This window comes from Dryas octopetala, chromosome 9 (genome assembly GCF_963921425.1).
Source record: "Dryas octopetala chromosome 9, drDryOcto1.1, whole genome shotgun sequence".
Lineage (NCBI taxonomy): Eukaryota > Viridiplantae > Streptophyta > Magnoliopsida > Rosales > Rosaceae > Dryas > Dryas octopetala.
Window position 1 is genome coordinate 10,299,411 of NC_141374.1, and position 25,199 is coordinate 10,324,609.

Here is a 25,199-nt window from a genome sequence, read left to right on the forward strand (position 1 = left end):
TCAGTTTGTGGGCTTGTGTGAAGTCTCTGTCTTTGATAGCTTTGTGTGAAGTTGTGAATTGCAAGTGTTGAAGTGTGTGAGTATTTCAGTATTTGTCTATTTGAGTAATAGACAATTAGACATTACTACATTAAATTGAATAATTGATCTATATGATTTATGATTATATGATTTATATAATTATATCTGAGAGTATATATGATGTATATCTAAATTGATCTGATATATGATGTATATCTAAATTGATCTGAGTATATCTAAGTATATCATTTACTGATTTACCCACTTTTAAATATTATCTAACATCAATTGATCAATATCATGTTTTGGGTTTATATGTAAATTATATTGATCTTGGATTGATTTATATAAGATAAATTATATTGATCTTGGGTTGATTTATATAGATTTGGAATTAATTGTATAATTTTGGGTTGATTTTGATTTGTATAATTATATGATTTTGGGTTAATTTTGAATCTTTAATCGTATAATTTTGAAATTGATTGTATAATTTTAGGTTGATTTTGATTTGTATGATTTGTGTAATTTGTATGATATATAAATATTGATATGAAATTACAAATTAGTAATATGGAAATATGGAATTGCCAATTGGTAATATGAATATGATATGAAATTACTAATTAGTAATAAGTTAATAACTGATATGATATTAATTTCTTGGTGATATACTGATATGATATTAACATGGAATTTAATTGTTATTGTTATTGTGTTACTGTGTATGTCTCTTTGTTATTAGGAATTTAGGATTCAATGGCCAGTGGAGGGAGATCACGTGATCCAGCTTGGGATCATGCCGATCCATTACCAGGTAGCAGACAAGGTTCAGTATGCAAATATTGTGGCCTTGTAATGAAGGGTGCTGGAGTGACACGATTAAAATACCACCTTAGTGGTTTGGATCCTGGACACAATGTGCAACGATGCAATAGTGTCCCACCAGAAGTGAGACAATTCATCATTGCAGGGATGCAACCCAAACAACACCAAAAAAGCAAAAAAATACAAAGGATGGAAGAGCTCAGAGAAGAGCTTCGAGGACAAAGTCAGATTGAGCTGAGTGATGATGAAGATGATGATGATGAAGATCATAATGATGATATGGGGCCTCAAGAGCGAAGAGAATTTCGATCTGCACTACGAGCCTCTAGAGCAGCAGAATGAGAGAGAGAACACTTACATAAAGTCCCAAATAGGGGACAAGGTTCTGGGTCTAGTAGTGGTGCACAGATGCAAAGAGCATCAAGCATGAGGGAATCACGAGATTCACGACCAACACCTCCAGTGGCACCAAGCTTGTACAAGGCAGCTCAAGCACGCCAAAAGAGTGTTAAAAATCTCTTTTCCGGAGGGTCAATCAAAGATGGGATGCAACGCTTGATCAGCAAGTTCTTCATATATGAAAATGTTCCTCCTTCAAAAGCAGCATCTCATCATTTCAAAAATTTGGTGATAGGATGTCAACAGGCAGGAGTAGGAGTGGAACCTCCAACACCCTATCAGATACGCACCGAATTTTTGGACCAGGAGTTTCAAGAAATGCAAGAGCATGTTAACAAATTGAAGACTGATTGGGCAACTTATGGTTGCACAATCATGTGCGATGGTTGGACAGGTCCAACCAAACTGTCTATCATTAACTTCATGGCCTACTCAAGAGGGAAGTCGGTATTCCTTAAGTCCGTTGATTCTTCAGATTGCATAAAGGATCATAAATATATTTATGGGCTACTGAAGGATGTAATCACGGAGGTTGGAGAGGAGAATGTTGTTCAAGTTGTGACCGACAATGGTTCCGCATTTGTCAAAGCAGGTAAGAAGTTAATGAACAAATACAATGTGTATTGGACGTCGTGTGCAGCACATTGCATTGATCTAATGTTTGAAGAGATGGGGAAGAAAGAGCAGGTTGCTAATGTGATTAAAAAAGCCAGAATGATCACGAATTATATTTACAACCATAACTGGTTGTTGGCAAAGATGCGAGAGATCACGAAGGGAGATATTGTTCGTCCTGGTGCCACCCGATTTGCTACAAACTATATTGCATTGGATAGTTTGTATGGTAAGATGATGGGGCTGAAGCAATTGTTCACCAGTGATGATTGGGGTCGTAGCAATTTCCGGCGTTCAGATGCAGGCATCACCGTTGAAAATATAGTTCTTGATCACTCTTTTTGGCAACAGGTGCATAAGGTGTGCGGTCTGTTTGAACCTCTCTACGTAGTTTTACGTATTGTGGACACAGAAGTGTATCCTACAATGGGATCCATTTATGAGTTAATGCGTGTCGTGAAGGAAGAACTAGAAAAAAAACAGGGTGCACGGTGGGTAATAAAAATCATCAATGATCGATGGTTTAAAACGTTACAACACGATTTGCACGCAGCAGGTAACCCAATAATTTATTTGTTATTTTGGTTCCGCATTTTTTTTAATTGATTTAGCTAGCTTTCAATTAATGAACTAAATTACTAATTATATATTTCTATATTTACTTGATGCATGATTGCAGCCTATTATTTGAATCCTCGCTATCAATATAGACCTGGCGTTGGAGATGATGGTGAACTTATTCGGGCTGTGCACAACGTATTCTCCAAATTGGATCCCGATTCACCACAAGTTGGCCAATTTGGAAATGAGGTAAAAATAATTTGCCATAAGGCCCATAAGAATCCTTACGAAAAATATTAATACTTTATAGAATTTGATTGTCTTAAATTATATATTTGATTGATATTGTATAATTTGTATTGTATTTGTATCTAGTTAACTTATTTTAAAGATGCCCGAAAAATGTTCGGAGAGCGAGCTGCAAAGGCCGCTAGATCACGAATGTCTCCTAGTGAGTATACATCTTACTTGTATTAGTTAGATTAACTTAATTATTTATTTTTATAATTACACTTACACAAACAAATTTTTCATTTCAGGTGAATGGTGGATCATGTATGGGAGTGATGCGCCTACTGTGAGGAAGTTAGCCATCAAAGTTTTATCACAAACGGCGTCATCATCAGCTTGCGAAAGAAACTGGAGCACTTTCGCACTCATACACACCAAACAACGAAACAGGCTCTCATATAGTAGGTTAGAAAAAATGGTATATTGCTACTATAATATGAGGCTTGCACTTCGAGATAAGAAAGCAGAGGAGGATCGCGTTGATGAATATGATCCGCTGGATATATATGATGCTGCTATAGGGGATGATGATGTGGAGGAAAACCAGCTTTATCAGTGGATTAGGCCCCTCCATTTAGATGATGATGCAGGCAATCCAGACCCTGATATTGCAGCTCAAGCACGTCAGGAAGGTATCAATGTGGACAGAGTTCTAAATGAGGAGGTGAGCCCTACTACAAGTTTGAATGACCTTATGCAACCAAGGTCAACACATCGTACTGAGCCAGTTCCCACTAATCCTTCTCGATCAGGCAACTCTAGCACAAGATCGGGCACTCCTACCAACAGTGGAGGTAGAGGTAGTGGTGGTGGTAGAGGTAGTGGTGGTGGTGGTGGTGGAAATGAAGATGTCACTGGACATTCTCAAGAGTATATGAGCCCATTTTCTGTCGAAGCACACTATACACATGCAACACAAGATGAGGATCATGGGAGTAGGCGTGCCGGACCAGGAATTGGTGCCATAGGAAAAGACTATAGTCGCAGACAAAGAGGTCATGAGAGTTTGGCACAAGAAGAAGAGGATTCATTATCCACCACTTTTGGCTCTATGGGGGTAGGAAGTGACAATTACAATTATGGACAAAACCCTCCAATATTCTACCCACCACATCTGCCTTACTTGGTTGAGTCTGATAGTAACTCATTGGCACAACAAGAGACAACCTCTTCAAATGAGTATGCTTATGGGCAAATTCAACCACAACAGGTTCCTGATCCATATGGTTGGCATGTTGGCAATTACATGCAAAATTATGCTGGAGAAGTATCTTGGGATGATTATTCTTCACAGTACACCTACTCTGGACATGATGATACTGAAGACAGCGGAAATTTTGAACCTCCTAGAAACTCTATGTGGTATTGATTACTTTTGTAATTCATGTGGCAATATTATAGTAAAAATAAAATTGAGGTGTTATTGAAGTAATTATTAATTAGTGAAGCATTTTTTTAACAGTATTTGCCTCCAGCGCGCATTATATTCATCACATATCACATGGAACCTACCATATAATTTGGTTTTTTTCAATGTTTTTTATCAATGTAGTAGATAATATGTTAAATAAACATATTGTGAAGTTTCATTCAAAATTTCCGTATTTTGATAATAATTTCCATCGTTTCCGTCGAATTTTTGTCGAAATTTAAAAATCTTCGAAATTTCCGTCGAAATTTCCATCGAAATTTCCATCGAAATTTCCTCGAAGCTCGAAATTTTATTCCTTGGATATAGCAGTCCTCATAATTTCATAGAATTTGGGTTTAGAAAACGACATGGCGTTTAGGATTGCGGCAATAAAGAAAAGAATACTGCACGTGTGCAGAGAGCTCGCGGCTGTGGAAGATGACGCGCCTTCTTCAAGCTTCCATGCCTCTGTGTCTGACCAGTGACCAAACTTTCCAAAAGACTCCGCCTTTCTTCTACTCCCACTCCCACTCACCTACAAATTCAATCCCTCTGCTGCAAAATGTCGTCTGACTCGCCACCCTTAACTCACTCCATTACTTTCCCGAGTCAACTCGCCGAACTCGTCCAGATTGTCGCTGCCCCCAACATCTCCTACTCCGAGTTCAGGCGAGCCACGCTTTCCTTTTGATTTATTTTTAATAAAAATAATTTGGTTTATAATCAAAACCCAATTACAATGCTAACTATGAAGTAATAGAAATGTTAAATCAAATGCTGTATAGTCTATGCCATGTTGTTGCAGACTTGCAGGAGTGCTATCGATTCGTATTTGCTTAAGCAGTGACTGAAGAACATGGAAAGTGAAACTGGGATTTTACACGAAGGTGCCATGTCTCTTAGACGAATTCTAATTCAGGGCAAAAGGTATGTGAATGATGTGCTGATATGCCCATGTGCTTCTCTTTGTTTGTGCTTCATTGGTTCCCATAATTCTTGATTTCTTTTTCTTACTTCCTTATCAACAATAGCATACTTGGGTTCCAGGTATTGTGTTTGAAAGAGGACCAGCTGTAGCTGTGCTTATCCTTTTGGACTCAGAGGTCAAAACTTATGTTGTTCTTACTGAATAAGTTGGTCTTTATTTATTGGTGTTTACAATATCTGTTATGATGTTTTATTTAATCTGAAAATCCATTCATCTTATATGTTTCCCAAATGAAGTATTACATAATGAAAATGCCAGCATTGTTGTACTTCCCATGCCCTCAAACCCCGTAAAATATTTGTGCATGTCAAAGGTTAGAATCCATGCCAGAAGGATCATATTTGCGGGTCGGAATGTTGGATGATGGAAAGGGGATTTTCTTGGCACTGCAATTCTTGAGGTCTGTCTCTTTGCTTGAATATAGTATGATGTACATGTATATCTATCTGATTCATTTTTCTTTGGCCGTTTATCTAATTCTTTTTTATCCTGCCAAAAACATTCCCACTTGTGCAAAAAAAATACTTACGCAAATCATAAGCATTTAAACAGGGGTAGGGATAGCTCGCAAGGGATGAGCCATGTCTAAGGTGATGCCAAACTTGTCATCCATGTCCATATTCTCTGGTGTAACCCCATCTTCAAGCTTCCATTCAAAGGAATGGATAAGGGAACCCAACATTAAGTGCAACATTCTTATTGCCAATGGCAATCCGGGACATATTCTCCGTCCGGCACCAAATGGTATAAGCTCAAAATTCCGGCCTCTAACATCAATTTCTGACCCCAAGAACCTCTCTGGCTTAAATGAATTTGGGTCATCCCACAGGTTGGGGTCCCTGCCAATAGCCCATGTGTTAACAAGCACTTGTGCACCCTTTGGAACTGTGAAGCCTTCAATTTCCACATCTGCCTTGGCTTTCCGGGGAAGTAACAATTGGAACTGCAGGGTGCAACCGAAAGGTTTCTTTGACTATGGATTACAAGTAAGGTAGTCTAGCAATGTCTGATTCCTCAACTGGATTGCCTTTGCCTATTACTTCGTCTAGCTCTAATTGGGCTTTTGACAGAACCTCAGGGTTGCACAATATCTCTGCCATTGCCCATTGGAAGTGGATGAAGTTGTGTCTGACCCAGCAATAAATAGAACCTATCACCAAACACAACCATTTAAAACTCAAACCAATTAAAAAATGGCAAAGAATTTCAACAAGATCGTAGAATTTACCAGTAACAGATGATAGATTTGATTTTTGTTGATCGCCTCGCTGTTTTCCTCAGTGATGCTGAGAAAGGTATCTAACAGATCTATTTTTGTTGCAGCACCAGGCAATTTTCTTAGCAGCAACCTTTGGTTAACTATGTTGTCAAGCAGATCCAATATCTTACTGCAGTACTTCGTCATTTGCCGCCTTCTGCCTTGGAGATCAATCTTCCTGAGCACAGGAAAATAGTCCCCCAAATTTGGTTTCCCAGCCTCCAACGTAATATTACACACTATCTCCTTGAACTCCTTAGCCATTTCAGAACTTGGGTTGGCCAAGTCCATAGAAAAAATTGTGTTAGACAACAAATTGAGTGTTGCTGTAAAAGCTGCCGTCCCAATGTCCACTGATTCGCCAGTCGGGCTGCTTTCATGGACTTCTTCGAAGAGTTCTTCCACTTTCTTGCGCCTGAGATCTTGGTTGGCATCAAGCATCTGATTGGCGAATAGTTGAGTGCTGCATATTTTCCTAAGGTTTCTCCACAATGTTGAAATTGGGATCCATGGTAATCCCACAGTGTGGTGATCATGGGCTCGAATTGCATCCGGGATGGTTTGATTAGACAAAGATTGATCATGGGTTTGGAGGACTTTTTTTTTGCCATGGTTGCTGAAGAAACAACTATGGAGTTTACTTGTCCTAGTTTTAAGCTCATTAAAGGGCCATGTGTTTGGGCAAGCTTGGCAAGGGATTTGTGGGGTTTGTCACCAAGTTGGAGCAGGTTCCCAATGACTGGTAATGGTTTTGGTCCTGGTGGAAGCTTTCTGGAGCTCTTTCTGCCTCCTGTAATTGAATAGATGAGGGCTTGGATCAATATGCAGGTGAGGATAAGGTAAAGGAAACTGCTTAAGATGTCCATCTCTCTTCTTTTCTCTCTTGCTGTCTCTTGCTCTTTTCTCAGGGAACATAAGGGAAGTTGAAACTTGAAAACGTCTCACTCCCTAGTCCCTAACACATTCTTTGAATTGATTGATGATGATTAGTTGATACCAAAATGAGACCAAGATATCTCCTTATATACCCACAAGGAAGAGCTCAACTTAGTCTCCAACCATTGACCAGCCGAATACTTGACTCCAATTTTGGGAGATCAAAAGAGGCAACTGCATGAATTCTCATCTCATGCTGTTTTTGATATGTGGCTAAATTTAATTGCACTGTTTGAAGTAACAATGAAATTCTTATGCCGCCCATTATCAACAAGAGTGATCAGCTAAGTAAAGCTTGACAGCCACCACCATTGTCCAATGAGAAACAAAGGTTTTGTGTTGAAGTCTTACCACCATTTACTTCAATTGGAATACTTAGCAAGTATGTACTGCTGCTTACATTATCCAATCAAAGAGGGATAGTGCAGGGTGTAAATTATGGGCTTTGGGAAGTGAAGTTTAGAGTTATTTTATTCTACCATGAACGTAGAGAATATTGTCGAACCACCTTAATCTTTACCTGCTCTTTTATTTTATTTTGCTCATTTTTCCTACAAATTATAGTTGCTACACATAAATTAAGGTTCATTATGCTTACACCCTTGTAGTTTGGGTCATTTCTCATTTTACACCATTGCCTTCAAAACTCTAAAATCTTAATTGTAACGTTTGTTTAATTCGTTTTGCAATCTCAGCTCTCTATTAGTTTAACCATGTTTGATGTCAATTAGGACCAATTTGGTATTGTTGTGATAACAATTAGATGTGGAGTATAATCAACTATGAAGCAAAGCGCGTAGTTTAGTGTTTAGTATTTGATAAATTGTGTTTTCGAAAGTACTTTGAGGGCTCGTTTGGTTCGCGAAATTCTTATGCATTTTCCAAGGGGAATGGAATGTAATTATGTAAGACTCTCATTTTTGTGTTTGGTAATGCTAGGAAAGTAAACTAGAAATTTTCTTTTTATTTCATTTTTCCATGTTTGGTTTGTGCAGGAATAGGAAATAGAAAGTGTTCAATTTTTCAATTATACCCTCATATATTATATATATATATATATTGAATGAAGGTATGTAATAAGAGAAGGTATTATAATGTATATTTTCTAATATTAGAAGGGGCATATTTGTCTAATAAAAATGCAATAAATATTTTTCCAAGGGGAGAGAAAACAAAATCTAAGCTGGAATGAAGGATTCATTTTCCTCATTTTGGGTGCATCAGATTTCTATGGGCAAGGAAACAATTTTTCATTTCTGTACTTACCAAATATGGGAATGGAGAATTGTGAAAAAAAAAAAAAAAAAAAAAAAAAGCAAGTTTGCATTTTTTTTTATTTTTTACCAAGCACTAAGTAGTTGTGGTTGGCAAAGAATTATGAAAAAAAAAAAAAAAAAGGGGTCCTTTTAAGTAGAAGTCCAAAATGAAAAAGAAATATAAGCCAGGGTCCAGTTGGTCAAAATATTAAGTAGAAGGCCAGTCTGTCTACTCAACATTAGGCAATTCCTACCGAGCGCTCGACGATTGCAGATGCAACCTGCATTTGCGACTTATTCCCTTACATCGACAACTGCATTTACAACCTAAAATATGTCATCTACAATCTAAAAAACTGCATCTGTAACCTAAAAAGATGCATTTGCGCTGAGCTTTCGGCAAGTTACCGAGCGCTATGTTGCACTTTTTTCCCCTCTGCTCACATACACGGATAGACTGACCTTTTATTTAATTTTTTATTTGGTTGAATTTTTAGTTAAAATTTTTTTCAAAAACTGAACTTTAGAGTAATTTATTTAAAAAAAAAAAAATCGTTGTATGCTTATGTAACTGTTGTGGGACACACTTTTACTTATGTGGCAAGTGACAATGTGAGCAATGTAGATTACTCATGCCACATGGACAAATAACAAAAAAGTGAGCATTGCTTATTTCAACATAATTTGGGTTTTAGCCTTTTAGGAAACGACATGGAGTTTAAGAAATTGCCGAATTAAAGAACACTGCACGTGTGCAGACTGCAGAGAGAGCTCGAGTTTCAGACCAAAAAAAAAAAGAGAGCTCGAGTTTGTAGAAGATGACGCGGCTTCTTCAAGTTTCTATGCCTCTGAGTCTGAGAACACTTTCCAAAAGACTCCGCCTTTCGTCCACTCCCACTCCCACTCACCTCCAAATTCAATCCTTCTGCTTCAAAATGTCGTCTGACTCGCCACCTCTAACTCACTCCATCACTCTTCCGAGTCAACTCGCCGAACCCGTCCAGATTGTCGCTGCCCCTAATGTCTCCTACCCCGAGTTCAGGCGAGTCACGCTTTCCTTTTCATTATTTTTAATAAATATAATTGGGTTACAATCAAAACCCAATTTTGTAATGCTAATTATGCAGTAATAGAAATGTTAAATCAAATTCTGTATAGTCTATGCCATGTTGTTGCAGGAGTGCTATCGATTCGTCTTTGTTTAAGCAATGGCTGAAGAACATGGAGAGTGAAACTGGGATTTTACACGGCGGTGCTATGTCTCTTAGACGAGTTCTAATTCAGGTAATTCAATCCCTTCATCATTTGACAAAGAATCGATACATTGCAGAACCGACGGCCCTTTAGTCGTTGCTAATTTCCAGTATGAAATTTGGGTAACAGGGAGTGGATATGTTTGGAAAGCGCATTGGCTTTCTGAAATTCGAAGCGCATGTGTTCGATAAAGAAACAGGGAAAAAGGTATCTGAATGATATGCCCATGTACTGCTCTTTTCGTGTGCTTCATTGGTGCCCATAATTATTGATTTCTTATGAACTAAAAGTCTAAAACATACTTAGGTTCCAGGTATTGTGTTTGCAAGAGGACCAGCTGTAGCCGTGCTTGTACTTTTGGTCTCAGAGGGCATGACTTATGCTGTTCTTACTGAACAGGTAGGTCTTTCCCTTGGTGTTTACATATCTGTTATGAATCATGATGCTTTACTTTATCTGAAAATCCATTCATCTTACATGTTTTCTGATGTACTCAAACCCTGGTAAAAAAACTTTTGCATGTCAAAGGTTAGAATCCCTGTTGGAAGGATCATATTGGAATTGCCTGCTGGAATGTTGAATGATGACAAGGGTGATTTTCTCGGCACTGCAATTCGTGAGGTCTCTCTCTCTCTCTCTCTCTTTGCACGAGTATAATGTGATGTGCATCTATGTGTCCATGTATATTTATCTGATTCTTTCTTATCAAGGGCATATAAACACCTGAAAATTGATTTAGCTTACTTGTAAACCAAAAGTTACGGTTTTGGTTTATCAAGAAGATTATTGTGACATAATATGGTGTTTGGTAGCCATATCTGTCCTCTAAATCACCATCATCATCCTTGCTTTGTTGCAAATGTATGGGGCGACAGTTGCATGAATTATAGTATTCCATTTTTTATATTATATGCAGTGTCTTCCCATTTTAATCTTGCTTGGTCTCTTGTTCTTTTACCTTGTACTCGTCTTTTTTATCCATTCCTCTGAATGTGTTTCTTGTAGAAGTTTATGAAATTTTATTTTCTCATGTTTCAGCTTCTGTTATATTCAACTATAATCTACTAACTGTGACATATTGCAATTTCTACAATTGTACCCAAACTGAAGATGCACAATTTTATCATTGACATTTTTGCAGGTTGAAGAGGAGACTGGTATATGCCTAAAACAAGAAGACATGGTAGACCTCACAGCCTTCCTCGATCAATCTACTGGATGCAGAATTTTTCCTTCTCCAGTAAGTTGGTGTTTCTGTTGTCTAATAAGAAAAATGGTTAAAGAACATCCATAAAACTTTTTGGATAGGAAATCACATTGCATTTCTAAAGTTAAAAAGCATTGGTTTTGAGTTTTAAGATCATTTGAAACAAGTTAAATATCACTATTTTATGTAAACAACAAATGTAATGGTTTTTTGAGTGGTTAAGTAATATTCCTTTGAATCAGGTTAGAATTCGATTGGTTTGGTGTCTTCATCAATTTTTTGGTCATTTTATTTTGAACTCAGATATTATTCAAACATTTTAGTCTTGTTTCTTTTTTGTTCCACATGTCTGTAAAAGGTCACTCTTTTCTCGTTTTTGCATGGTTAGGGAGGGTGCGATGAAGAAATCAGCCTCTTTTTGTACAGAGGGCAGGTGGATAAAGAGATTATTGAGCAGCTGCAAGGAAAAGAAACAGGTCTTCGTGAACATGGGGAGCTGATTAAGGTTCGTGTGGTTCCCTATGAAAAGCTCTGGTGCATGACAGCCGATGCAAAGGTTTTATCAGCCATTGCACTGTATGAAATGGCCAAGAGAGAAGGTCACTTGCCTCCCTTAAAAACCTGAGCTGCTAATTTTAGTAGCCACCATACCCTACATGTTTTTGGGTGGGTCTTGATGTTTGCCAACTAAGGGCTCGGTTGGTACTAGATCCTGACCAGATTTTCTTCTCTCTGCTGTGTAAAGTTTATTTTAGTTCTGTTATGTTCAATTCCCCACAAGATATTAATGGAGCTGTACAGTTCTTTTCTTGCCGGTCATTGACAAGCTATGATGGTTGATGTTACTATAGTTATTTACATATTGGATGGTTTTTGTTTCCTGCAGCCTGATAGCAACAGATAGAGTTCTCTTTCTGTTATTTTCTCCTTTTCTTCTTCCACACTTTGTTGCCCTCTCATCACAGTGAATAGGACGTTGAGATCAGCATTTAAACTTTTCAACTTAAGTATATTTGACAAGATGATACAACTTGGTCTGAACCATTTCCTTTATTAGATGAAATAATGTCTTGTTGTCTACAGTTGACAAAGGTTGTATGAAATACAAAAACAATAAATAAAAAATGACTCTTACGGTTGTACAAGGTTCCCAATAATTCAACTACACTATGACTCCAAATGGTTTGCCTGATATATCAGACCTTGCTTGTGACAAAGTCGTTGTTACTTGATTCCCATATGGTGGTTCCATCACAAGTGCAAAGTTTTTTGTAGTTCTCACCGACTCCAGCACTTCTAGCAATTACAGCAGCTGTGATACCAGAATCTGATCTATCAGCAGTTCCACATACTGCTATCGACCGCCCAATAAGATCTGCAACTCTCAGCTTCGGTTTGACACCAGAGAAGAATGCATTACCATTCTCATCAGCATCCAATGTTCCCAGGTCGCCAAGTGGCTGAAAATAATCCAGCATACCACTTAGAGAACGCCAATTTAAGTCATTATGAAGGCAAACCAGCACAACTAAATAACCAGAAATTACATAAAACCAAAAATTAGAGATCATTAAGGATAGCCAAAATTCTAACAGTAGATTAGTCTTAAGAAATTGACATAAAATTGAATGGGATAAGTGGAAGGTCCACAATGGAGATCACACTAAAAAGTTTGCACAGATGCCATGCATGCTTATTCATAACAGCAAGCAGACAGCAGTTACTATGATGCTTACATGAATCAAGTATTAAATTTGTAATCACCAAAGGAGACGGGAAGCTAATGTATCTCCCCATGCATCCAAGATATGCTACTATGCAGAGTAGCCAAAATGACATTGCCAGCCTCCAACGATATACAAAATTAGTAATTATATGCCAAATTGCCAACAGTACATGACTCCATAAATCTTCAAAAAAGTCTTCAGAAACATACAGACATGCAAATTTCCTCAGAAATAAACAGCAATACAATGACATTGACCATCATATCATCCTTAAATACTTGCATGCTACTATTTGAGCCTTAAAGAGAATAAACTATAGACCATTGATATAAATGTTTACCGCCAAGAATTATTCTAATTTATATCTATATCTACCTCATTGACATGAGACTTAGATTTAAATTATTCTAATTTAGTTACTAGGTATTTATGGAAAATCTAAACGAACATAAAATTCAGAGAATTTATATGTCAAATCAAACCTCATTTGCTTCTTCCATTGATGGATTAAACACTTTTCCAGTGCTTGCAGCACCTTTTGTTAGATCACCAAATTCATTGATAGACCAACCATGTTTTCCAGGTGACAGCCCACTAAAGCTGGCTTCAATCCTAGCCAACTCCATATTCACCTGAGCTAAACGAACCACACCAAAGATCTTTGGACCTTTAAATTCAGCAACAGCCGCAGAAACCAAGAAATCTGTCGACAAGAGAAAATAAGAATTACATCAGCAATGTAAATTTTCATAAATACTTAATAATATCGATCAAAGAACTGAAATGTGACTTTGATATGAAAGTAACTAAAGGAATACTTCCACAGTAAAAACAGGATGTTTAGATTATTTAAATGTTAAATGCTAGGCTAACGTAAATTACAGTTCTTTGCATGTAACAAGGAAGAAGGTTTTGAAATCTAGGTATAAATTGACTGTTGGCAAATCAGGTCATTTAGATTGTTTAACTCAAGATTCTAAAAAGGGTATCATCTAGTATTTTATCCACCAACCATACTCAAATTGCAGCCCTTTTTGTTCACATTTCAGAATCACTTATACTAGCTTGAATAATTGGCCACAAAAGAAAATACTTGCTCGAATAAGAATCTTTAATCAATCTGCACCATAGTATTTTGTCCACCAAGCATACCTTAATGGACTAAAAAACAACAACAAATTGAGGGAAAAAAACCAACTTTGTCTCTATAAAAAAGAAAAAAAAAAATTTGACCTTCTGGAATCCCCTGCCCAATTAATCTGGCTTTTCGACCTGTCTGCTCCAAAGCTTCAGTCATGGTTTTCAGTGGCGTTGAACCCCGAATCCTAACAACTTGATTGCTGAGGTCCACCTCCACACCTTTAACACCTAGAGGAACACCAATAGAATAATAAAAAATCTTGCCAAATATAAGAAGAAAAAAACAGAGTAAATATTTCTGTTTGTGACCCACAAGCTCAAATCGCTCACCATCAACAGTTTGTAACTTATTCTTGACAGCGTTAACACAACCTTCACACTTCATGTCCACCATATACTCTGTCTGTTACCAAATCAAAAACCAAAATTTAATTTTTCAGCAAAGCCGTTTCAGTTCAAATTTTCAGAAAAATTTATTTACTTCATAAAAAAGTTTCAGATAAATCAGCATAATCCGTTAATTTTTGTCATTAACAACTGTTTACATATGTAACTTTATCCTACTAAATACTCCAAATTTACTCCAGCTGAATAAAACCCATATCTCAATTAAGTGATCAAGTATATCTCATACAGAGAGAAACAAAACCAGTGAAATAAATACTAAATCAATATAATTAAATCATAAGAAAATAAAAATTTTGAAGGAAACTTACCAGTAGCTCCGGCAAGACAGCATCACTCTGCAGTTCAAAAACAAGAAATTTTCTAGATTCAGCATAGAACGATACCCATGAAAGAAAATAAAGTCAATTCAAGAATCAGAGTGCAACCCATTAAATAAAAATTGAAAAAAACAATTAAATGTTAAGAACAAAACGAAGGTTGTAAAAATTCCAGTGAACCTGATAGGAGGGCTTCTGTTCTGATGTGGGTGCGTCCATGTGGAGAGCTGAGGGTGAGTGGGTGAAGCTTGTAACGAGGCACGAACGAATTGGGTTCAGAGATAGAGTGGAGGGGAGAAAGGAGAGGTTTTGGGGTTTTGGGAATCGAAGAGATTGAGGGGAGGAAGAAGAAGAGGAAAGGGCCAAGGCCGCAGGTAATGCAGAGGCTGCTATGGCAGTCGTCGTGGCCACTGACCTCCAAAATGCCATTTTAGCCTTTATTCTAGAAACTACTATTGCATAATTGCATTCGCTTTGGGTTGGTAGCTTTGTATCTCTGTCCATTTCATTTCAATATCTTTTTTTTTGTTAATTAAAACGGAGAAATGCAAGAAATTCTTGGGATGATTGGGACACTCAATTCTCTTTTATTCTTTTGAATAATTTTTAAGGTTACTTGATTTTAAATACCAAATTTCAATAATTTGTAAGTTTAGATATTAAAATTTAATAGTATTTTAGATTAGGTATTAATTAAAAAATTAAACATAATAATATAATAAATGGTATTATAATTCACAAATATTACATCACATAATACTACAATAAAACAAATATGATAAATCAATAAAAAATAATTAGATTTGTGTTTGACTGCTACGCAGTAAAAATGCTTAGGATTTAGCTCCTGGATTTTGAGCCGAAACCTAAACCCTAAGCCATAAGCTTCAGAACTCTAATTCTAAATTCTAAATCTCATTTATATACTCTGTATTCCATTTATATATCCTACATCACATTTTTATACCCTAAACTAAAGTAAGGGCAACATTGTAATTTTATACTTACAAATACAATTAGATTACATTAGCCAATTTCCAAAACAATATAAAATCTTCAAGGGCAAAAATGTCAAATGGAAAGACCCAAAACAAAGGGGTCAACATGTTAGTGACTTAGGGCCAGTTTGGTATTGCTGTGAGAAAAAACAGCTGTGAAGTAAAGTGAGCAGTAAAGTAAAGTAGTTGAGTGTTTGGTAAACTATGTTTTCAAAAGTGCTGTGAGTGCAAAAAACAGCATCAAAGTGTTTGGTAAATGTTAATATAAAAATGCTGTGACTGTGTATAATTACTAAAATGGACATAATGCTGAAAGTGCATTTCACTTATTTGTTTGGTAAAAATAAAATGTTTTTTTACTTGTTTTTGAAATTTTTGACTACAAATTTTTATTAACATTAATTTTTCTAAGAACAACATTATTAAATAAGTATGCCTAATATTTTTTAGGTATATTATAATTTTAATCGTATAAATAAAATATCATAATTAATCATCATAATATAAAATATAACTAACAATAGACAAACGGAGCCTTAATCTAAAACACTACATTTAAATTTGGTAGTACAATTGAAATATTATATAATCTTCATACTATTCTAAAAAAATTATTATGATTTGGTATTTAATCATAATTTTCAATAATTTTAAAAAAGAACAGTTTATAATTAGAAAATTAAATAAACAAAGAGTAAATGGACAATAAGAACACTCTTCTTGTCTTTAGAATCACAAAAACACAAATATTATTATTTTTTTTTTTACTTCTTTTAATTGATGTGGGACATTCGAATTTAATATTTATTTTATCATTGGATAGAAAAATACTACTAAGACTAAATTAGTTTTTCACTTTAGTTTTTCACTTTACTAAGACTAAACACTCATGCCCATTTTATGTGGCACAAGAAGATCCAAGTTGTAAGTTGAGTTAGCTGGGCCAACATTCTTCACTGTCCTTGAGTAATGCTGAGACTCAGCCGCAGAAGGGTCCTCAAATGTAATAGAAAATGAAGGGTAGTTTAGCTGAGCTTTAGGTATGACTCCAACTTCAGAGCACTTGACTGTTTGTTGGGTGATCACCTGTATCTCGCTGTCTGTGTAATTCAAACCACACAAGTAAGGGAAATAATCCTCGGGCTTTATGTCGTAGACGAGGCCCGGGTCGGATACTTTTGATGGGTTGACATGGCCTGCCCCAGTGGCAAAGAGGTCTGCAGGGTTAAGTGTTTCATCAACAATGGGGCTGCTGCCGAGGTTTGAAACGTCGGCGGTTGTCATGATGGCGGACTTAATGGCGGCGGGGGACCAATCGGGGTGTGAGCTTTTGATCAAAGCTGCAATGCCACTCAAGTGGGGGCATGACATTGAGGTACCTGAAATCACGTTAAATGTTGCCGGCATTGTTCCATGTTCTTGCAACCTATCTTCTATATATAGTTCCAAATGGTAGACTTACACCAAGCCAAGTTCTCCTTAAATCAAATTAAACATGGAAACCAAAAAGTGTCTAATTTTGTTTGGCTTAATTGTCATGTTTTGTTCCTCACTAGCAGTTGCTGATGAAGGAGTGGCAGCTATGGAATCAGTAGCTGTGAGCGAGACACATGTGGCAAAAAACAGCATGTAAACTTACATTGTTTGGGTTAAAAAGCCCGTCCGGAAATTTTATACTTACAAGTACATTTAAATTACATTAGCCAACTTCCAAAACAATATAATATCCTCAAGAACAAAAATGTCAAATGGAAAGGTCCAAAACAAAGGGACCAACATGTTTGTGACCTAATTTAAACCACTACATTTAAATTTGGTAGTACAATTGAAATATTATATAGTTTTCATGCTATTCTAAAAACATTATTATGATTTGGTATTTAATCCTAATTTTTTATAATTTTTTAAAAGAACAATTTATAATTAGAAAATTAAATAAACAAAGAGTAAATGGACAATAAGAACACTCTTCTTGTCTTTAGAATCACAAAAACACAAATATTATTATTTTTTTTTTTACTTCTTTTAATTGATGTGGGACATTCGAATTTAATATTTCTTTTATGATTGGATAGAAAAATACTACTAAGACTAAATTAGTTTTTCACTTTAGTTTATGAAAATCTAGAAGAGCATTGACCATATGTTGGTTTTGAGCAAGTTTTGTATAAGATCTAACTTTACAAGTTGAGATAGAAGAAGCATACGAGTGTTTTATTGTCTATAACATATTATGTTATGTTATATTATGATAATGCTAATTTGAATCATTTAAATAAATTATGGGTATTTTGTTTGAATGTATACTCTAGATTAAAAGTTGAAAAAACAAAAAAGTATACTCTAGATTAAAAGCATGTAACATAATGTACTAAACTGTTTGACAAAAGTACATGTGGTGTAATATGAAAAGAACAGTTGCTTCAAACAAAATTACTTATGAGAAGCTTCTGGATTGACTGTTCTGACTTATTAGAGAGTTAGGCCCCGTTTGGGGGTTTGGGGTTGCTGTTTGTAGCCTTTTAAGCGCTTATTTTGAGATTTTTACTTTTAAAGTTGTTTAGTAAAAATTGAAAAACTTGACATCAACTTTTTTCAAAAGCAACGCGCCTCTTACAGCGAATTTGAGAAGCAGCAAAGGAGCTGTTTTCAGAATTTGCTGTCAAAATAATCATGTGGAGATGTTTAATGAATATTTTAAATACCAAGAATACCCCTCATTTAATTTGTGTAATGACAGGCAGCCCATTGTCCTCCTTTTACATGATATCTCCTTTCATTTTTGCACCTCCACTACTCCACCCACCCAAGTCCAACCCCCTTCCCTTCCGGCCATCCCTCCTTGCTGTCGAACTCAAGGTGGTGGAAGTCGAAGTAGTCGCAGGTATTTAGTTGCCAAATTTCTGGAAACGCCACCCCAAATGGCAAGCTATCTATCAAATTGGCCATTTCCAAGAACAACTAAAATTGCAAGAAGATGATTATCAGAGCTCTTTGGATTTTCATTATTTGTGCTCATGGAATCGCCCAATACTTTGGCTTCCATTCCTGATCTCAAAAACCTCGCCTTTGTATTTTCTTTAAACATATAGATTTTCTTACTGGACTTTGAAACATGAGGATTCTCTCAATATTTATTTATTTTCTCTAAGGCTTCTTCATGTTTTTTCAAATTTGTTTTCAATAGACTTGTTTAATTAACTTGAAATTGCAGATGTGAGACATACGAATTTCAGTGCTATATCTATTTTAGTCGTTATGCACAATCACAGGACTTTAATACTAAAATTTACTAAACACTCATAAACAGTTTTTTATATCAACAGCACTTTTAAAAATACAAATTACTAAATATTTACTGTTTTATTTCATACCTAATTATTCTCAGAGTACATTTGAAAGTGATTATTTAATACCAAACTGGCTTTTAGAGTATAAAGTGGATAGAAATGATTCAAATGTATCAAATTTGGAATACAAAGCGGGCTTCTATGGGCTTGTACTGGGCCAAGTCAGAATCTCCCTCAAAACCCAAAGATCACAGAGATTGGGCTTGAAACAGAATGATGATCAGAAACCCATCTCAAATATCCCTTGACAATTGACACATCATCCTTGCCAGCACCATCTTGTGCAATAAACTCCACTTGGAAAGTAATCTCCTGGCCAACCTCGGTGAATGTAAGCACTGAAGGATTCACACTCATGCCCATTTTATGTGGCACAAGAAGATCCAAGTTGTAAGTTGAGTTAGTTGGGCCAACATTCTTCACTGTCCTTGAGTAATGCTGAGACTCAGCCGCAGAAGGGTCCTCAAATATAATAGAAAATGAAGGGTAGTTTAGCTGAGCTTCAGGTATGACTCCAACTTCAGAGCAGTTGACTGTTTTCTGGGTGATCACCTGTATCTGTCTGCCTGTGTAATTCAAACCACACAAGTAAGGGAAGTAATCCTCAGGCTTTATGTCGTAGACGAGGCCCGGGTCTGTTGCTTTTGATGGGTTGACATGGCCTGCCCCAGTGGCAAAAAGGTCTGCAGGGTTATGTGTTTCATCAACAATGGGGATGCCGCCGAGGTTTGAAACGTCGGCGGTTGTCATGATGGCGGACTTAATGGCGGCGGGGGACCATTCGGGGTGTGAGCTTTTGATCAAAGCTACAATGCCACTCAAGTGGGGGCATGACATTGAGGTACCTGATATCACGTTAAATGTTGCCTTGGAAGTGACTGAGGCATTGTCCACAGAAACAGGCCAGGCAGCTAGGATGCTAACCCCTGGTCCAATGATGTCAGGTTTCAAAATCCCGGGGCTCGTAAAACTTGGTCCCCTTGATGAAAAGGAAGCAACTTGGGGAGCAAGAAGGTCTCCAATGACCGTGCCTTTGAACAAGATTGTGGCCGTGGGAGTTGAGGTTGAGTTTATGTAGGCTTTGATTTTCAACCCTGCAGCATAACTCACATGTGTTGCTGGCAGCACATGAGCATCTGCTGAGGTGCTAAAGCCATTCATCGCTTCATTCATGAGAATCATTGCAGCACCACCAGCTCTTTTCACTTCTTCCCCTTTGGCAATTCTTGCAATTCCTCCACCTCTCTCACACAACACTATCTTCCCTTCAACGTTGCTGAGTTGGCCCTCCCCACAAAATGGTGATGATTGGTTGTTAATTGCGCCGGCGTATACAAGAGGTATTGACTGTGGCAATCCTTGGGGCTGGAACAAAGATTCGCCATCATATTCTTCATCATTTCCAAGCTTCGCGGTTGCTCTTATGCTTTTGTCAATAGTACTTGCCCCAACAGTGAGAATCCACGGGGCCTCGTTCGATAAAAAACCATAGAAAGGACCAGAATTTCCAGCCGAGCAGCTGACAAAAATTCCCTTTTGGATTGCTCCGAATGCCCCAACTGCAATCCCATCATCATAGAAAGGAAATGGTGGACCCCCAAGTGAGAGTGAGAGCACATCCACACCATCCTCAACAGCAGCATCAATACCAGCCAAAATGTCACCTTCAGTACACTCCACCTCAGAGCACACCTTGTAAATTGCCAAGTGAGCATAAGGTGCCATGCCGGAAGCTGTGCCATTTGCCATCCCGTACACATTGGCTCCCTTCACAAAGTTCCCTCCGGCCGTGCTGGACGTGTGGGTCCCATGCCCTTCGTTGTCAAAAGGAGGACTTCCTTCAGGTTGGCCCCTGCCCACGCCTTGGACATTTTTGGCCCCAATAAGCTTGTTGTTGCAAACTGTCCCATTGAACTCACACTTACCTTTCCATTTAGCCGGGGGCGGGGGCACTCCTTCGTCGCTAAACGAGGGATGATTCGGGGATATCCCGGTATCCAAGACTCCAATGATGACACCTTCACCATAGTTTGCTCCTTTCCAAGCTCCCAATCCTTGGTGCAACCCCAAGAAGTTAGGACTGTGAGTTGTGTGCAAAGGTAGAATCCTCTCTGGACGAGCAGACACAAACCCTTGTTTCTTTTCCATTGCTTTTAGTCCCTCCGGAGTCAGCCTTGCTGCAAACCCAGTAGCCACATTGCGGTACATGTGAACCATTTGTGGCTTCAGCTGGTTTGAGCCTGCAAAAATTTCAGGCAAGAATGACTCATACCAACTCTCTAAATCTTGGGACTCTGCAAAAAATTTCTGGACAGGCTTTTTGACCCAAACAATGTAAGTTTGCATGGTGCTTTGCTCCTTCTGATTAGCAACTGCTAGTGACAAATCTAACATGAAAATTAAGCCTGCAAGGTATATAACCTGCAAGACTAGACACTTTTTGTTCTCCATCTTTGATTTGATTAAGATGAAGTACGTACACTTGAAAGTTTGCAAGTGGTTTGTGTTAGGTAAACCATTTGAGGCACATATATATAGTTGAATATGGGGTTTGGAGGAACAGAACATTGGCCTGCAATTCTTGCATGCAGGGTCATGATAGTGAGGTCTGAAGGTGGGCTTGTTGTGACTTGGTTAACAGGTTCCCAAATGGGGCTGGAAATAGGAGTATAAAAATGAGAGAGTTTTGGAATATATAGGACTTGGTACTCGCTACAAAACGGCCAAAGATCTTTTTTGGCGATAGACCATTTGTCATAATACTTGATTAATTACTTAGTTTGGGCATGCGGCATGCCAACCCAAACTTTGGTTTATTTATCATTCTTGCTAATTACAATGAACCTGAAGAATGATCCATGCATTAGATTGAGCAACTCAAATTAGGAGTAAGATCAACTCCCTGAGTTGGCTAGCTCAAAGTGGTATCATGTAGAACTCTATATAACAACTCTTCATCGAGTTAACACCAGAATCTGTATGTACAATGAATCATTATAAGTGGTATTGAAAGTCCTTATTCATTTTGATCTACTCTAAAACACAATAGCCTATCCAGAAACTCTTTATAAGTAAGTTTTGTCTAGAACGACTTTTGCTTAATTTCATATATCACATTGGCCTTGTATTAAAATTACACTTTCTTCCATAGTAAATCAAATTTGTCAAGTTAGCCATTTTTGCTAAAACTAGATTAGCAAAGAAATTAAACAATCAGATAATATAAAAAACAGGGGCGCTTATAGGGTTAAGGGTCACCTTTACAAGATGATTCTTAGATTGTTGAAGGTATTTAATAGTATTTACCAAAAATAAACGACATATTGCTTGAACGAATTAATAATGAAGGGAATAGCTAGCTAGTGCGCTACACGATTATATTGAACAAATAATTTGTTTGTTCTAGAGTGCAGATAACAGCTAGTGGCTAGCTGGAATTTTTTATGTGTAAACTAATTACATGATTAAGTATTAACAAGCTGTTTGATATTACAAAATTTAAAAATGTTGTAAAGCTCTGCATATATATATATTTTTTTGGTAAAAAAAGCTGCGGGCATGTGAACATTCCTTCTCTTTAGAGCCATCCCAATGATGGAGTTCAATTGCTTATTTTCCAACTTTTTGTAAAAGTTGATACCCCAGTGCATTCAACTTTTAAATGAACTGAGAGAAATTTAGAAATATAATTCAAATTTTTAAAATTTGTAGAAATTTTACCTTCAAGTAGTGGTCAAGCTTCTCTCGAACACTACTCAATAGGGTTCGAGCACTGCTCAAGGAGTCAAGGAGGGGTTCGAGCACTTCTTAAGGAGAGCTTGAGTACTAGTCGATGATCAAAATTTTAAAAAGAATTAAAATTCTTTAATAGAAATAAAAATATGTTAATTTTTCAAACTTCTCATGAATTGAACTGTTTGAGTTCTACAAAAACAGACCAATCATCGGTTCGAAGCTACAAAGCATGCTGGGGAGCTTGGCGCATTATCCATGTATCCCTTAGCTCTTTATCTTTATCTTCTTCTTTTTTTTTTTTTTTTTAAAACGCCCTTAGCTCATTATCCATTGGACTAATATTAATATGGACTATTTACCAAAAAATCAATAAAATATTTCAAAATTACAAATAGATTAATGAACATTTCCTAAATTCCAAAATAGTCACTATTGACAAAAATGAATTAAATGAAATTAGGGTTAAATACAAAAAAGGTCCACAAACTTTATAATGAGTCTCAATTTAATCCACTAACTATAAAAAGTGTCAATTTGGTCCACAAACTTTCCAAGTTGTACCAAAGCAGCACAAACGCTAACTTTTATTAGAAAATTAACGAAATTGGTCACATGAAAATGTGATGAACGGACGAAAATGTCTCTGAAAATGTGGTCACTTGCTGTGCACATGACCAGTTTTCGTTAAATTTTTCGATGGAAGTTAACGTTTGTACTGCTTTGATACAACTTACAAAGTTCGTGGACCAAATTGACACTTTTTATAGATAGTGGACCAAATTGAGATTCACTGTAAAGTTCGTGGACCATTTTTGTATTTAACCCATGAAATTATGCACTATACAAAAGAAGACATAACAAATACTAGAAATTACAGCCACTACCATTAGCATGACTATTGACTAAAACATAATTATTAAAATAAAAACAAAGGGCTTGGGCAAAAAGGTAAAACGAATTCAAAGAAAAACCAATAATGGGCTAGAGCCTGCAGAGCTATTGATTAAAACGTAATTTATGAAATTATACGATTGACTAAAATGAGATAAAAGATTTGGTATTGACCTTTTTGTACTTTTGAAATATTTTATTGACTTATTGTAATTATCTAATAATGGTCTTTTATCAATTTGATCTAAATTGTCTGGCCAAAGGACCCGTTTATGTATACAATTGCTAGTTACTCTACTCTGTAGGCACATATATATAGTTGAATATGGGGTTTGGAGGAACAGAACATTGGCCTGCATTTCTTGCATGCAGGGTCATGATAGCGAGGTCTGAAGGTGCATGGGTTTGCTGTGACTTGGTTAACAGGTTCCCAAATGGGGCTGGAAATAGGAGTATAAAAATGAGAGAGTTTTGGAATATATAGGACTTGGTACTCGCTACAAAACGGCCAAAGACCTCTTTTGGCGATAGACCATTTGTCATAATACTTGATTAATTACTTAGTTTGGGCATGCGACATGCCAACCCAAACTTTGGTTTATTTATCATTATTGCTAATTACAATGAACCTGAAGAATGATCCATTAGATTGAGCAACTCAAATTAGTAGTAAGATCAACTCCCTGAGTTAGCTAGCTCAAAGTGGTATCACTACAAGAAAAGAGGAATTTGGCAACGATTGAAAGTTGTTTTCTAAAGCTAAAAATTCCTTGCCTAAACAAATAGGCAACGACTTTTTACCATTGCTAGAGTCGTTGCCCTAGGACCCCTACCTATAATTATAGGCAACGATTTCGGCAGTCGTTGCGAAATTGGCAACGACTTTATCGTTGCCTATTGTGACTCGAAAATATAATTTTTCTAAGGATTGAGCAACGATGGCCTCATTTCCTATTACATTATGCAACAGTATCGTCATTGCCTATTCTATTTATAGACAACAACTCTATTGTTGCCTAATATCACTACAAGAAATTTGGGCAAGGAAATCCTTGTTGCCTAATATCACTACAAGAAATTTGGGCAAGAAAAACCAGTAATGGGCTGGAGCCTGCAGAGCTTTGATTAAAACGTAATTTATGAAATTATACGATTGACTAAAATGAGATAAAAAATTTGGTATTGACCTTTTTGTACTTTTGAAATATTTTATTGACTTATTTGTAATTATCTAATAATGGTCTTTTATCAATTTGATCTAAATTGTCTGGCCAAAAGACCCGTTTATTATTTTGTATTCAATTGCTAGTTACTCTACTCTGTAATCTATGTTTGGCATTACTCTATTTTTATTGTTGTTGTACTTTTAATTAATAAAATTTACTATTTTTATAAATTAAATAATGCAAATAATGATATTAAAATATATTCAATATTAATCTTATTTTAATTATCTAATTAAAATATTTACAATAGTTTAATTTTTGAAATAATTAAATCTATACATTATAACATTTAAGAGGATTTGCTAAATATCAACATTTTAAATAGATTATTGCAATTAACTTTTGAGTTAAACTCAAAAGTAATAGTTGGATTTCACTTGGT

At 36.5% G+C, this 25,199-nt stretch overlaps 5 protein-coding genes, 1 long non-coding RNA gene and 1 pseudogene across 7 annotated transcripts; 3 read left to right on the plus strand and 4 right to left on the minus strand.

Moving 5' to 3' along the window:
• The first annotated feature begins 1,242 nt into the window (after positions 1–1,242).
• LOC147273912 (uncharacterized) lies at positions 1,243–4,084 on the plus strand. Its single transcript, XM_086256768.1, has 4 exons — positions 1,243–2,419; positions 2,543–2,673; positions 2,800–2,875; positions 2,964–4,084. Exons 1-4 carry the CDS (start codon positions 1,258–1,260, stop codon positions 4,082–4,084), a joined length of 2,490 nt encoding a protein of 829 aa, XP_086112894.1. The 5' UTR covers positions 1,243–1,257.
• Positions 4,085–4,564: 480 nt separating this feature from the next.
• LOC147273913 (uncharacterized) lies at positions 4,565–6,568 on the plus strand. 2 transcript variants are annotated; one of them, XR_015124189.1, is made up of 4 exons: positions 4,565–4,795; positions 4,932–5,053; positions 5,174–5,514; positions 6,438–6,568. It is a non-coding gene; the product is annotated as an uncharacterized LOC147273913 (long non-coding RNA). The 2 variants fall into 2 exon arrangements; XR_015124188.1 differs by having other exon boundaries at positions 4,565–5,053.
• LOC147273914 (geraniol 8-hydroxylase-like) lies at positions 5,659–7,309 on the minus strand (annotated as a pseudogene).
• Positions 7,310–9,291: 1,982 nt separating this feature from the next.
• On the plus strand, positions 9,292–11,844 carry NUDX14 (nudix hydrolase homolog 14). The gene is made up of 7 exons (XM_086257060.1): positions 9,292–9,606; positions 9,743–9,848; positions 9,948–10,025; positions 10,125–10,217; positions 10,347–10,439; positions 10,960–11,058; positions 11,414–11,844. The coding sequence occupies exons 1-7, from the start codon at positions 9,383–9,385 to the stop codon at positions 11,648–11,650; spliced, it is 930 nt and encodes a 309-aa protein (XP_086113186.1). The 5' UTR covers positions 9,292–9,382; the 3' UTR covers positions 11,651–11,844.
• A 206-nt stretch (positions 11,845–12,050) lies between these two features.
• Positions 12,051–15,090, minus strand: CCS (copper chaperone for SOD1). The gene is made up of 6 exons (XM_086257059.1): positions 14,798–15,090; positions 14,609–14,635; positions 14,223–14,295; positions 13,986–14,120; positions 13,235–13,455; positions 12,051–12,485 (listed from the first exon to the last, which is right to left on the minus strand). Exons 1-6 carry the CDS (start codon positions 15,044–15,046, stop codon positions 12,222–12,224), a joined length of 969 nt encoding a protein of 322 aa, XP_086113185.1. The 5' UTR covers positions 15,047–15,090; the 3' UTR covers positions 12,051–12,221.
• A 1,404-nt stretch (positions 15,091–16,494) lies between these two features.
• On the minus strand, positions 16,495–17,022 carry LOC147273917 (subtilisin-like protease). Its single transcript, XM_086228284.1, has one exon. It carries the CDS (start codon positions 17,020–17,022, stop codon positions 16,495–16,497), a length of 528 nt encoding a protein of 175 aa, XP_086084410.1.
• Positions 17,023–19,139: 2,117 nt separating this feature from the next.
• On the minus strand, positions 19,140–21,416 carry LOC147273918 (subtilisin-like protease 3). Its single transcript, XM_086228285.1, has one exon. The coding sequence runs from the start codon at positions 21,414–21,416 to the stop codon at positions 19,140–19,142; it is 2,277 nt and encodes a 758-aa protein (XP_086084411.1).
• Between the last annotated feature and the right edge of the window lie 3,783 nt (positions 21,417–25,199).